The 15,408-nt window shown below is 37.8% G+C and overlaps 1 protein-coding gene across 1 annotated transcript; it reads left to right on the top strand.

The window, feature by feature from the left end:
* Nucleotides 1-9,794: 9,794 nt before the first annotated feature.
* Nucleotides 9,795-10,742, top strand: LOC149242862 (F-box/kelch-repeat protein At2g44130-like). The gene has a single exon (XM_089371050.1). The coding sequence runs from the start codon at nucleotides 9,795-9,797 to the stop codon at nucleotides 10,740-10,742; it is 948 nt and encodes a 315-aa protein (XP_089227176.1).
* The last annotated feature ends 4,666 nt before the right edge of the window (nucleotides 10,743-15,408 follow it).

Genomic DNA, 15,408 nt, shown 5'->3' on the forward strand with positions numbered 1-15,408 from the left:
GAGCTGAATCTCTGGCAAAGGGTTTTTGCAATAACCTTTCCAAGCTCAAACATCTCTCCATCAATTGGGCTAGGGAGAAGCTTATTCGGGAGAACTCACAGTTAACACAAATTGAATCTGAGCTGAGCTCTTTACTTGATGATCGAAGTTTGGGATTCATCTCTGCAGAAGATAAGACACATTTGATTGAGTTGGAAAACTAGAAGGCTCACATTCTAAAGGAGCGCGAGGAATCCCTGAGGCTGAGGAGTAGAGCCATTTGGCTGAAAGCTAGTGACGACAACACAAGGTTCTTTCAAAACTATGCAAAGGGTCGAAAGGTTTCAAATACCATCTGGAATCTTCCTTTACCTAAGGGAGGCTTAGCTGACTCTTTCAACAAGCTCTCCCACCTGGGCACTACTCACTTCAGGAACCTATACAAGAGCCCTCCTGATTCTAATCTTGCTGATATTATTAATGTGGTCAGTCATTTTCCAAGATTTGTCAATGAGGATGATGCAGAAGAGCTCTTTGCACCGGTCACCTCTGGGGACCTTGAAGGCATGTTAAAATGGTTCAAAAAGGACAAGAGACCAAGCCCGGATGGTTGGACCATTGAATTCTATCTTGCTTTCTATGAGATCTTGGGGCAGGACCTTCTGAAAGTGGTGGAGGAGAGCATAACTACAGGATCTCTATACCATTCCATCAATTCGACCTTCATTGCTCTCATACCAAAGTCCAATTCTCCATCCTCATTCGATGATTATAGACCTATATCTTTGTGCAACTGCCTCTACAAGATTATATCCAAGATTATTGCCAACAGACTCAGGCCTATCCTCTCCTGGCATATTGCTCCGCAACAATTTGCCTTCCTTGAATCCAGACAGATTCATGAAGCTATTGGTTCAGCTCAGGAATCCATCCATTCTATTTGGACTAGACATCTAAAAAGCATCATTCTTAAGATTGACCTGTCCAAAGCTTTCGATCGGGTCAGATGGCTTTATATTAAGATGCTCCTCATCCATTTGGGTTTCCCTCACAATTACATTACTTGGATCATGGCCTGCATTACCACTCCCACTTTCAGTATTCTCATAAATGGCCCGACTCTCATTTCTTCCACTCTTAAAGGAGACGTAGGCAAGGTTTCCCTCTATCTCCTCTCCTCTTTCTTATTGTCATGGAAGGCCTTAGTCACCTCATTGCATCATCCAAGAGGGAAGGAGACCTTTTTGGCCTCAAGATTTCGGATGATTGCTTTCTCACCCACCTTCTATTTGTGGATGACGTGCTTATCCTATTGGATGGCAACATCAGGGACTCCCGTTCTTTCTCCAAGATTCTACTCCTCTTCTCGTCTGCTTCTGGGATGCTTGCTAATCAATCCAAATCTACCATCACCTTTGCTCGCACTTCAGTCCATGAATCCCATTTTTCTCATCAGATTTTTCCCTATAGTATTCACCCTTTGGACTAAGGTCTCAAATATCTGGGTTTCTAGCTAAAACCCACCTGTTAGAGGATTGCAGATTGGGTTTGGCTTGTGTCAAAACTGGAGAAAAGACTATCCATATGGAGTCACAGATATTTATCCAGGGCGGGCAGGCTAGTTCTTATCAAATCGGTCCTGGAAGCTACCCCAGTTTTCTGGATGGCTCTTGCATGGATCCCCAGGAATATCCTATCTTGTTTGCAACAACTGTGCAACCGATATCTCTGGAACGGGAATCAAGACAAAAAAATCTTTGCCTGGATTAGCTGGCAAAAGATTGCAATGCCTAAGAAATGGGGAGGTTGGGGATTAAAAGATCTCCCTCTATTTGTGCAGGCCCTTGCTGCAAAAATGAGTTGGACCTTGCTGATTGGTCAGAACTTATGGACTCATATCTCATATCATAAATACATTTGGCCAATGAACATGTTGGATTGGGTTCGACTGCCAAGCTGGTCAACGGCAGGCATCTCATCCATGTGGAAGGCATTACTCCACTCCTTGCCCCATATAAGAGACAATATGGTGTGGAGGATTAATGATGGTTCTCTGGCATGGATTGGTCTAGATCTGTGGATTGGAGGTGGAGGTAGACAGTTACTTTCTAGAGACCTCATCATGTATCTACACTCCCATGAGATTAGGGTATTCTCACACATTGTTGATCAACAAAATACAGGTATATTTTCACAGGCATGGAAATCTTCTCGTCAACTCGATCTTCCCCCTAGATGGCACCAGGAATGGCATGATTATATATCTGCGCTATCCTAATCTCACATCAGGTTTAAAGAGGGACCTAATGAATTAGTCTAGTGTTTGGCAAAGAACGGCATATATTCCCCAAAGTCAGGATACATTTTCTTGATTCATTACAAACGACTAGAGCAGATCACTAACTGGTGGAGAAACATATGGAAACTCACTACACCGCCGTGCATGAGATTATTCTTCTGGTGCACACTTAGAGATAATGTGCCCACGGGGGATCACCTAGCTCATAGATCCATATATGGGCCAACCTGGTGTATTGTGCAAATGCGCATCAGAATCAACTGAACAGAGCTTTATCCTCCTGTATCTGATTTTTTGGGCAATGGGTTGGCAATGGTCTAGGCAGTGCTTGGGATGACTCATCCAATAGACACAAGGGATCCAAATTATTGAGCCTCCCCTTGCTTGTCAATTGGTATATCTGGTTGGCCCAAAACCACTTCATATTTGATAATAGACCTGCATGTTGGTCACTCATAGAGGCTAGTATAATCTCTTCCTATAGCAAATTTCCAGACCCTCTTCCACCTAGAGAGCATCGCTCACATCCCCCACCTAGTACTAACAAGAATACCCCCTGGGCCTTCTTTGATGGTGCAGCTAACCAATAGGGCTGTGGTGGTGGCTTCATTCTGTACATCAATGAACAACATATCTATAAAGTCAAGATGGGATTAGGAGTTGGAACCAATAATTTTGCGGAACTCGTTACCCTCTGACATTTATTACATTTCTCCTTGGGACACCAGTGCATCAATCTAAATATTTTTTGGGACTCAAAGATTGTTATAAACTAGTTCAATGGTATTTCTACATGTCACTCTCACACACTCAGCAACATATTAGATGAAGTAAATATCTTCAAGGCAGAATTTAACCATATCTCTTGCAATCATATTTACAGGGAGCATAACTGCAGTGCTGACCAACTATCCAAGGAGGCCGCGACATTACCTAGAGGTGAATGGGTGATAAAAGAACAGAGGACAAATGAATACCAGTATTATCATCGGCCATATATAGAACAGCACTATCAGGGGGATATCGGTCCTTGAACAACATCTGTTTTTCTTATGTTAAAAATTGTAAGAAACACAAAAATTTTGAAATTTTTTGAATATACACTGGCATACAAAGAGCCCTGAATGGCTTATGTACATGCTTATACAAGCATATAATAGTATATTCTCAGCAAATATTATGGCAGATCCCCGTCCGTGGTGGTGTATCTGGAAATCTCATAGTTTCTACTTTTGTGACAGTCCATGGTGACACAGATACAGCATTTGCAACAACATCTACAATATGTAATCTTTCTATATTAATGAAAAATTATGGATTTTTCCAAGGGAATATATATATATAATAATTAAAATTTCATGTGAAAAATTATCATTTTATCTCCTCAAGAAAATAATCTCGTATATTAATTAATATAATATAAAACAATTGAAGGATTGGTACTATCTATGGTTGACCTTGACCTCACCCATATTACATCAACAAATTATAAATTCATTGTGCTTTCAAGTTGCGGTGGTGGAAGGATAAATTAAGTTGACGAGTAATCTGGTTAACGTAATTTACGTAAACTCATATTACATCAACAAATTATATATTCACTGTGCTTTCAAGTTGTGGTCTAGGAAAGATAAATTAAGCTACCAACCATCTATGTTTGGCCTTGACCTCAACCATATTACATCAACAAATTATAAATTAACTGTGCTTTCAAGTTGTGGTCGTGGAAGGATAAATTAAGCAACCATATTACATCAACAAATCATAAATTAACTGTGCTTTCAAGTTGTGGTCGTGGAAGGATAAATTAAGTTGGCGAGTAATCTTGTTAACGTAATTTAGGTAAACTCGTATTACATCAACAAATTATAGATTCAATGTGTTTTCAAGTTGTGGTTGTGGAAGGATAAATTAAGTGTGAGGAGTAATTTTGTTAATGTAATTTATGTAAATTTGATTATATAAAGTTATAGGTAGTTTTTTGCGTTGAGTTTTACAATTCAATATGGGTAAATGTGTGGGTATAATATAAGTACCACATGCCAAAAAATCATAGCTTATTTTACAATCAAAATATTTTATAAAAATATGACAAGATTATCAACTATGGATATTCACTTCTGTTTTACCATGGATATCATTAACTTCTAAATATGTTTTGTTACAATACCATGGGCCAATACCATGCTTATCAATACCACAAACCAAAAAATCCTAACTTATTTCACAATAAAAATATTTTATTTTATTTTTATAACATATTTTTAATCAAATAAGGAAAAACCAATTAATTAAACTATGGTTTTAATAAAACCAGCTTAGATCCAGCTTAACCCCTAGTCTATGAAGCCCCTAGAGGAATTCAATCTCTCCAAGTGCAAACTTTTTTTTTTACAAAATTTGAGAAAATATTTACATGAAGAGAAACCAAATCTCTAAAAACTTAGATCCGAATTTAAAATAAATGTAGAATGATATTATAAATCATGATATTGACCCATATATTTATATTATGGGTAAATACAATTAATATTTTTAATAAATCTAAAGCTTTAAAATCATCCGGATAAACCTAATCTTTGACCAAAAAAAATATATATATATATTATTATAATAGAGGTGATGCCTTATATAAGTACGTGACATTTCAGCTTTCTCTTAAGATATGTTGAAATATTGGGGATACAATTCGGGTGAAAGACAGTGTTTTGAAGATTCAAGTTATCTCTGTAGTGATGGCCGAAATTACCGATCTTCCAGATGATCTCGTTCGACAGTGCTTGCTAAGAGTTCCCTACACCTCACACAGGAATCTCAAAGCCGTGTGTCGCAGCTGGGAAGCGATGCTGAGTGACCCTAACTTTTATTCTGATAGAAAAATCTCTGGAAAGAGCGATCAACTTTTATGTTTTCTTCAAAAAAATACAGAACATTATGTCAATGGGATAACAGTGTATGACCCTGTGAAGGGCACCACGGAAAGTGTACCCATCAGTATTCCCCACTGTTGTGGAATTCATGTCTCCCATAAGTGTGTTTGTGTGAATAGGAAGCTCGTTCTCATAGGCGGAGTGCATCTGGCCGGCTGGAGACAAATGAAGAGTATTTACATTTATGATTTTGTGTCCGCCAAATGGAGCCGCGGAGCTGATATTCCCAATTTTCGCTACTTATTTGCGTATGCCGCCTGTTCTTCCACTGGACGTATCTACTTTGCCGGCGGTTACGACAGGCAACTCAACCGTTTGGCGACTGTAGAAGCTTATGACGTGGAGGAGGATAAGTGGGAAGTTTTGCCTCCCATGAGCCAACCACGCATCGAATCTCTGGGTGTTTGCGTTGAAGGAAAATTCATGGTATTAGGTGGATCGAATGACAGAAGTGCAGAAGTTTTCGATCCGAGGGAGGGAAGGTGGACAAGGTTGGAAAATATGTGGAGTTTAGGAGGACCAGGAAGTTCGTCCGTGCCTTCTGGGCAGTTGTATGCGTTGCATAAAAAGTTTGCTTCTTCTCGGGAACACTTTGGCAATGCTACACAGTGGCACGATTGGATGGTTTGCTCCTGGGGGCGCAATATGTGTCATCTGGTTCACCTCGTGACTGGCGAGTACGTCACAGTTCCTGACATGTTCGAACTGAGTGAGAAAGAATTTGTGCACCGTGTAACAACCTTGGAAATTTGAACGCTAATTTTCTCGATCTGGGTTCAGATGAACCCATGGAAATGCAATGAGAATACTAATCCAATCAGCTTTACATAAGCTGCGAGCAATAAAAGTGTTTTTTGAGTTCGTGCTTCTATGTTTCCTTACATGTTTGAGTTTGTAAAAATATATGTCTATTGGGTATGTGTGGTAATGTTTACCTCTATATATCGAGAACGTTTTGAATAAGGGGCTCTCGACGTTTGACCGAACATCAACCCTAGCTCTACCGCCGACGCTGCCTCGCCCTTGGCCGCCGTCCGGCCTCTGGTCTGCCATTTCGAAGCTGGAGAGGTGCGTTTCAGCCCAGGATTACGAGACTATTATCTCCTTTCTCTTCTTTTTTTTTTCGCTGATACGCAGGTTTTCAATCATTTTCTGAAAGCTACCCTAGCCCTCTTTTGCTCTGCTCCCCGCATTGCTTCGGCTGCCGCATTTCTTACCAGTCGCCTCCATCAGAATGCAAATGCAGAGGCCAAGGATGAGCGTGCCGATTATTCTATCGTCATTTCTCCTGCGGAGGCTCTGGGGAAGAAAGACTCTATTCTGGATCTAGATCTTCAGTTTTTGTTACATGTCCTAGATCTACTTGGACGCATTGTCTGGAAGCTCTTCTGGGTGGATCGCTTTGACATGTCCAATGGTCTTCGGACTCTCTCCTCTTCTCCTCACAAACCCCTACATCAAGTTCAGGGGAAGAAGGCCCTTCAATGCTCCAGCCGACTCTCGACTTGGATCTACAAAGGAACGCAGAACCCTGATCCTTCTGTCGCATTTCAGATCCAGATCATGCTTATCTCAGGCAAAACTCAGCTTCATTGGGTGAACTCGTCGGATTTAGTGCAGAACCTCAAGAATGCTCTGGATCTCAAGTTGGGGATACCCTCTGCAGCTCAACGACTTCTCCATGAAGGTAAACAACTTGAGGATTCTCTCCCTCTGTCTTTCTATAGCATTAAAAGAAATGCATTCATTACTCTTACTCTTCAATTGAGAGGGGGAGCTGTTGGGCAGTCCTCCTCTGCTAAGACGTTTTCATATAAAGTCGTTGTCCATGCTCAGTTGCCTAAGTCTTCAACAACAGGCCATCCATTTGAGGCTCCAAAGCCTTTTCTGGTAGACAAATCAGAGGACATCCCCTCCATCAATCTCTCACATCCTCGGATTGATTATCGCTTTCAGCGTTTTGCAGAATCCGCACTTGTATGCAGATTTAATGGACTATGGCCTCGCACATCAGATCTATACCAATGGATCCACACCAATTGGACTAAAAAATGCCAGATATACTTATGTTCAAAAGGATTCTTCATTGTGGTTTTTGACCTAAATGAAGATTACCAGAAGGCCTTAATGGAAGGACCTTGGTTCTGGGGCTCGGCTAGGCTTTTTCTTACTCCGTGGTTTCCAAACTTCGACCCTACTACAACTGTCATCACCAAAATTCCCATTTGGGTCAGGCTCCCGAACCTTCCGGCGCATCTATGGCATGTCTCTGTCTTCCTAGCCATTGCAAACACTTTAGGGCGCTATCTGGCTGTAGATTCTACTCGGAAGGCAAATGGGCTCTTCACCTACGGCAGAATCTGTGCAGAAATAGATATTAGCAGAGGACTCCTGGATAGATTAATCTCAAGAATGGAGATTTTCATTGGACTCAAACCTTGGATTATGAGAATACAACCTTTTGTTGCCACCATTGTCATCAAACAGGACATCTCCAAAGCTCTTGTTCCCAGCACCTCGACAAAAAGAAGAATATGAAGCGCAAGCCCAAGTCCAAAAGTTGGAATCCTAGTGTGCCTCCCCCCCCTATGGACGATTCAGATTCCTCCAGTTCGGAGGAGGAGGAAATTGTAGTAGATGGGCCGAACGTTGAGATTCCGATGGAAGCTCCCTTGGACGATCCGGCAAACCCCTCCGTCTCTCAGATATCTCAGAAACGTTCTCATTTTACTTCGTCCTCAGACTCTGATAAAGATATTCCGCCGCCAGGGCAGAATAGTCTTCAACTTGTTTCGGCTCAGCCAAACTCCACTGGATGGGTCAGCGTAAGCAAGAAAAAAGGAAAAAAAAGTAGTGTGATAGTAACTGCCCCCTCAGGGTAGTTCTCTCTGCTTAATTCTAGTTTTTGTTATTCCGTGCTCTATATAGCCCTCTCTCCTTTGGCTCCCTTGCTTTTTGCTTCGCTTGCATGCAAGCTTGATTGTACTATACTCTTCTTTACTTAATAGAATTAGTCTTTATTCAGAAAAAAAAAAATGTTTACCTCTATATATATGTAGTTAAATATATTTGTTGGTTCTAGATAAAGTTAGGATTATGTTTTTAAAAATATATATTTAATTAGTATTTTTGTCGATGTTTATTTATTTTTATTTGTAGTGCTAGGTAATATATATCAGTAAGTTCACTTAATATGCTGAATATATATTAATATGTGTGTAAAAAGTTAAAAGTAATAATATATTGTAATTTTTTTATTACTTTTTTAGGCGCGCTCTACAGTCCAATATAAAATAGATCTCAGTGTAAAATAGATCTCATATAAAATTGTAAACGTAAATGTAATGTTTAACATTTAATATAGAACAATTGAATAGTTGGTACTATATGACCTTGACCTCACCAACAAATTATAAATTCACTGTGCTTTCGCAACTAAATTCACTGTGCTTTCAAGTTGTGGTCGTGGAAGTATAAATTAAGTTGGCCAGTAATTTTGTTAACGTAATTTACGTACTCATATTACATCAACAAATTATAGATTCATTGTGCTTTCAAGTTGTTATAGATTCATTGTGCTTTCAAATTGTTAAGTTGGCGAGTAATCTTGTTAACGTAATTTAGGTAAACTCATATTACATTAACAAATTATATATTTAATATGCTTTCAAGTTGTGGTAGTGAAAGGATAAATTAAGTTGGAGAGTAACCTTGTTAAAGTAATTTAGGTAAACTCATATTACATCAATAAATTATAGATTCAATGTGGTGTCAAGTTGTGGTTGTGGAAGGATAATTTAAATGTAAGGAGTAATTTTGTTAATGTAATTTACATAAATTTGATTATATAAGGTTATAGGTAGTTTTTTGCCATGGTGTAATATAAATACCACATGCCAAAAAATCATATCTTATTTCATAATCAAAATATTTTATAAAAATATGAAAAGATTATTAACTATGGATATTCACTTCTGCTTTACCATGGATATTATTAACTTCTAAATATGCTTTATTACAATACCATGGACCAATACCATGGTTTATCAATACCACAAACCAAAAAATCCTAACTTATTTCACAATAAAAATATTTTATTTTATTTTTATAACATATTTTTAATAAAATAAGGAAAAAACAATTAATTAAACTATGGTTTTAATAAAACCAGCTTAGATCCAGCTTAACCCCTAGTCTATGAAGCCCCTAGAAGAATTCAATCTCTCCAAGTGCAAACTTGTTTTTTAGTACAAAATTTGAGAAAATATTTACATGAAGAGAAACCAAATCTCTAGAGACTTAGATCCGAATTTAAATAGATGTAGAATAATATTATAAATCATGGTATTGACCCATATATTTATATTATGGGTAAATACAATTAATATTTTTTATAAATCTAAAGCTTTAAAATCATCTGGATAAACCTAATCTTTGACCAAAAAAATAAAAATATTATTATAATAGAGGTGATGCCTTATATAAGTACGTGACATTTCAGCTTTCTCTTAAGATGTGTTGAAATATTGGGGATACAATTCGGGTGAAAGACAGTGTTTTGAAGATTCAAGTTATCTCTGTAGTGATGGCCGAAATTACCGATCTTCCAGATGATCTCGTTCGACAGTGCTTGCTAAGAGTTCCCTACACCTCACACAGGAATCTCAAAGCCGTGTGTCGCAGCTGGGAAGCGATGCTGAGTGACCCTAACTTTTATTCTGATAGAAAAATCTCTGGAAAGGGCGATCAACTTTTATGTTTTCTTCAAAAAAATACAGAACATTATGTCAATGGGATAACAGTGTATGACCCTGTGAAGGGCACCTCGGAATGTGTACCCATCAGTATTCCCCACTGTTGTGGAATTCATACGTCCTATAAGTGTGTTTGTGTGAATAGGAAGCTCGTTCTCATAGGCGGAGTGCATCTGGCCGGCTGGAGACAACTGAAGAGTATTTACATTTATGATTTTGTGTCCGCCAAATGGAGCCGCGGAGCTGATATTCCCAATTTTCGCTACTTATTTGCGTATGCCGCCTGTTCTTCCACTGGACGTATCTACTTTGCCGGCGGTTACGACAGGCAACTCAACCGCTTGGCGACTGTAGAAGCTTATGACGTGGAGGAGGATAAGTGGGAAGTTTTGCCTCCCATGAGCCAACCACGCATCGAATCTCTGGGTGTTTGCAGGGAAGGAAAATTCATGGTATTAGGTGGATCCAATGACAGAAGTGCGGAAGTTTTTGATCCGAGGGAGGGAAGGTGGACAAGGTTGGAAAATATGTGGAGTTTAGGAGGACCAGGAAGTTCGCCCGTGTCTTCTGGGCAGTTGTATGCGTTGCATAAAACGTTTGCTTCTTCTCGGGAACACTTCGGCAATGTTACACAGTGGCACGATTGGATGGTTTTCCCCTCGGAGCGCAATATGTGTTATCTCGTTCACCTCGTGACTGGCGAGAACGTCACAGTTCCTGACATGTTCGAACTGAGTGAGAAAGAATTTGTGCACCGTGTAACAACCTTGGAAATTTGAACGCTAATTTTCTCGATCTGGGATTAGATGAACCCATTGAAATGCAATGAGAATACCAATCCAATCAGCTTTACATAACCTGCGAGCAATAAAAGTGTTTTTTGAGTTCGTGCTTCTATGTTTCCTTACATGTTCGAGTTTTTAAAAATATATGTCTATTGGGTATGTGTGGTAATGTTTACCTTAGTTAAATATATTTGTTGTTTATAGATAAAGTTATGATTATGCTTTTAATTAGTATTTTTGTCAATGTTTATTTATTTTTATTTGTAGTGCTAGGTTCTTTATTTTTCACTATAAGTTTTTTTTAATATATATCAATATGATCATTTAATATGTTGAATATATATTAATATGTCTGTAAAAAGTTAAAAGTAATAATATATTCTAATTATTTATTTATTTTTTATTGTCTTTTTAGACGCGCTCTACAGCCTAGTATGTTGTAGATCTCATATAAAAATGTAAACGTAAACGTAATGTTTAACATTTAACATTTTTAATCTAATATTGGCTAGATTTAAAAATCAATCTAATTATTATTATGTATAAACACAATATAAATTTAAAATAAAGAAGTTTAATAAAGAGGTTTAAGAACACCCAAAAAAGAGGTATAGTAAGTAAATAAAAATATAAACAAATCATAGGTATGGTAAATAAATAAATTTCTTTTCTAAGTAATGTTTAACATTTAACATTTTTAAAAATCAATCTAATTATTATTATGTATAAACACAATATAAATTTAAAATATAAAAAGGTTTACTGACACTCAAAAAAGAAGTATGGTAAATAAATACAAATATAAAGAAACCATAGGTATGGTAAATAAATAAGACTTTTTTATAGGTATGTTAAATAAATAAAAATATAAATAAACTAGAGGCATGGTAAATAAATAAAACATATTTTTATATTTACTCCATAAACCTCTTTATATTTATGAAAACTAAAAAAATAGGTTTTATTTAGGTGAAGCCTATGCGCTAAATACCATGGCACAAATAATTATTAATATCATGAGCCAAATACCATATTTATAAAAGAGATATGGTAAATAAATAAATACAAAAGAAGTATAAAGTATATGGTAAAATATATATATATATATATATATATATATATATATATATCAAATAGGGTTAGGGTTAGAAATCAACATCTAATTATATACCAAGTCTATGGGCCAAATTATTATTAATAACATGTGTTATCACTCAGGTTGTTCCCCAAAGTTGTAAGAAAGGGAATACGGCCGAGGTAACCACAGACCAATCTTTTAGATACAGATTCTAGCCAATCTGCATCCAGAGAGGGCTCTCTCTTTATAATCTAGCTTTGTTTTGATATGTGTTAGACTAGTTATGAAGTACAAGGGTTTTGTTTTGAGTTTGGTTGGAGAAATGGAGATTCAACAGAACAGTGAGGTTAAAACTGAAGAGTTTTAGTCCATTGGGCATGATGGAATCAAAGGAGGATAGCTTCCTGGATTCGGTTTCTAACTGAGGATGGTATCACAGAGCAAGGTACTCAAATATGGGACAATTCATAGGCTGAAATCAGATGGAATGGAATCAATGGGTGAAGGGTAATTAAGAATCCTTCATCATGTTGACAGAGGGAAAATGGCTGACTACTATTAAGGAGCAGTTAAGAATTCCTTAGCAAATATTCAAGAGGAAAGAATCAGGGGAAATAGGAGCAATTAAGAATTCATTGTTTATTCTAATTTTGAAGAAAACATTGATAATAATAGAGACTGAACACAGAGTGCAATCAAGCAAATTCTGAGTTATTCTTTCTCTCTATTATTTAGATCATGAAACATATATGATAAAACATAGAAACTGTAAAACACAAGTTAGAAGGGACTTATTGATCCATAAGATGATTCAAGAATTCTGTAACAGGTCTTCAACATCAATTCCTCATCTAGTAGGCCAGACAAAAATGGTTCCAACAGCTTTTTATTCCAAAAAACTTCAGTATTAGAATCAGAAACTATGAACACCCACCAACCCCAAATACTTCGTCTGGGGGGGTATTTATACAAAATATCAAAAGATCTTACAAAATATCTGGTAGAAATAATATCTAGTGGTGATTAATGCTTCTTTTACAAAAGATAGAGACAAACAGTCTCGGAAATAGGGAAGCAATAAATTGACGTTGTGCTGGCCACTCCCTCTTTATTGAATGTACCAGAGGTAGGTTTTGTAAGTTGTTTTACAGCTGTCCCCCACTGATATTCCGTGCTGGTTACTCCATCCTGTGTCGGATGTTCTTCAACTCTGATGTGATGTGCTTTGACCCGCATGACTCTGATTCATTTCTGTTCTCTGCATTATAGTAGATGGTCCAAAATTTTCAATTGACCAAAGATACCAAAGATAAGTTTATAGAATCTCTAACATACTTTGCCACCACTGCGGTCCTGGTAATTTATGTCTCTAAAGCATCCTCAAAGTTTCGTCAGTCTCTGTGTATCTGAAGAAATTAGCTAGGATGGTGAACAGATGCTCTACCTCGTGCTCAATGTAGAAAAAAATTTCCAGGCTGTCGTATAGGGCTTGGCCAGATGGAAGTGCCTTCTCTCCTAAAGTACTTGATGATGTATTAACTTGATCAACAACATATTTATTCAATTTGTGCGTGTAATCTACATGTCTCATCAGATGATCATTACTCCCCAAAGGACTTGGCAAACCCTTTTTATGCAAGACTGTAAACTTTTCTGTGAAAGAATGAATCTCCACCTGCATGTCCTGACATCTCCTTTCCAAATTTTTCATCAGAGTTCTCATGGTTAGAACTCTCTTGATTTCTAGAATGGTGCATGTTCTATCTCTGATTTCCATTGCCTCTAATTCTTCACTGGTCTTGGTGTTCAAAAAATGTATTAGCCGGTTAGCTTGTTCAAGCATCTATCCCAATAAATCCCTTGCCTTTTGAATCTCTACTTGGGCCACTCTTACTAGGTCAATCTGCTCATAGATGACTTGGATAGATCTCCACACATTACTAAGGGATTGATTGATGTCGGTCCACAAAATTCATTTGATTTCTGCTAGAGGCTTATCCAGAGAGAGATCCTTTTCTAATGCTCTCACCTTGTTCTCCAATGTTTTGACCTCCCTTGTTTTCTCCACCACATTCATTTTGGATTTATCATAATTCTTTTCCACCTTTGCCAATTGCTCTTTGACCAGTTTCAATTCTGATACTTGCAGCTTTAATTCTTCCACAACTTTTATCAGTTGTTTTGTACTTATAGTAGTACTGTTGCCTGGTGCTGTTGTTGAGGTACCTGTGATGATCTCTACTGTTGATGCTTGGACAGTGGGAGGCAATGCTGTTATAAGTGTGGAGGGGGTAGTAGTGACTGTTGGGGCTACTTCAGGTGGCTGGGAGGTCGACTCTCCCTACTTTTCTTATAGAGCTTTCTCCAATGCCTGCTCTATCTCACTCAATCTACTCATTCAGTCTCATGAGTAGGTCAATCATGTCCTCTTCAGATTTCTGTTGTACAACTTCTACAGTTTGTGGATGCATAGAAGGAGGCAGTTTCAGCTGTTTTCTGAGGGCAGCAATGTCCTCTTCTTTCTTCTTCATCAATGTCTTTATTCCTTTGGCATCTTTAGGATCATGTCCCAGTTCAATGATAATTTCTTCCAAGGATTTGATCTTGTTGTCCTTTGCTAGAGAAGAAGTTTTCTCCAAATCTAACTGAGCAGAGGTATTATTCAAGGAGTTTTTCAATTTATGAGCTAACATAGTTTTATCAGCTAGTGTGGAGTATACCATCTCTCCAGTCTGTTTATGTAGCTCAATCTGGTCCATTGGATGAATATCCTTGGCTAAGACCTCCAGATTTGTCCTGATGTAATGAGCTGCTGATTGCGGTTGCTGCACCTTGGGCTTAAATAACTCATGATCATTTTTCCCTCCTTAATTTCATAGGCAGACATCAACCTTTGCTGGTTTGTGGGGGCCATCTTAAGATACTGGTTATAAATCTGCAGCCTTAGTGGGTCATTTCTAGCCTTTATCTCTGTGAACGTCCTTTTGATGTCAGAGGCCTGCTTACTTGGTGGCCTAGTGGATGAAACTTCCACACTATGTTGCCTTTCTAGCTCCTGCCTATGTGAGTGTTAGGTCCCTATAATACTAGTGATTACCCCATTACTATTGTAGTTGTACCCCTTATTAATATTGTTGTGTCCTATTATCCCCATATTTTTATTACTGTGCCCCATAGAATCCCTCTATTGTTATTTTTGTGGCTTTATATTATTATTGTTAGGTCGGTTGGGTTATATTGTGACTCCTTATAATCCTATATATAGAAAGGAGGTTTTGTCATTTGAATCATCCAAGAATTGTTTATTTATGTAATGTAAAGGAGGTTTCCCCCTCAAAGAGGCTAAATTCTAAGGCGTTGATCTATCTTTTCTATCTTTTTCTTGAGCTGGTTTCATAACATTTGGTATCAGAGGTTTGGATTCTAAGGTTTCACTGCTCCAAACAGGTCATCGTGGCATTTTCTCTAGAACTTTTTTTTTACGACGTTTCAGAAGCTAAAAAAAAACCCATTTGAGAGTACGTTGCGCTGAATCTTGGGTCCGAATTTCAAAGCTTTTTGCGCTATATTTGCGGAGATATG

This window comes from Pinus tabuliformis, chromosome 8 (assembly GCF_031772625.1).
Source record: "Pinus tabuliformis cultivar Carrire ecotype Pingquan chromosome 8, CPIR1, whole genome shotgun sequence".
Lineage (NCBI taxonomy): Eukaryota > Viridiplantae > Streptophyta > Pinopsida > Pinales > Pinaceae > Pinus > Pinus tabuliformis.

Bases quoted from the DNA above. Each gene is read 5' to 3' on its own strand.
- LOC149242862 (XM_089371050.1), top strand. From the start codon at position 9,795: ATGGCCGAAATTACCGATCTTCCAGATGATCTCGTTCGACAGTGCTTG.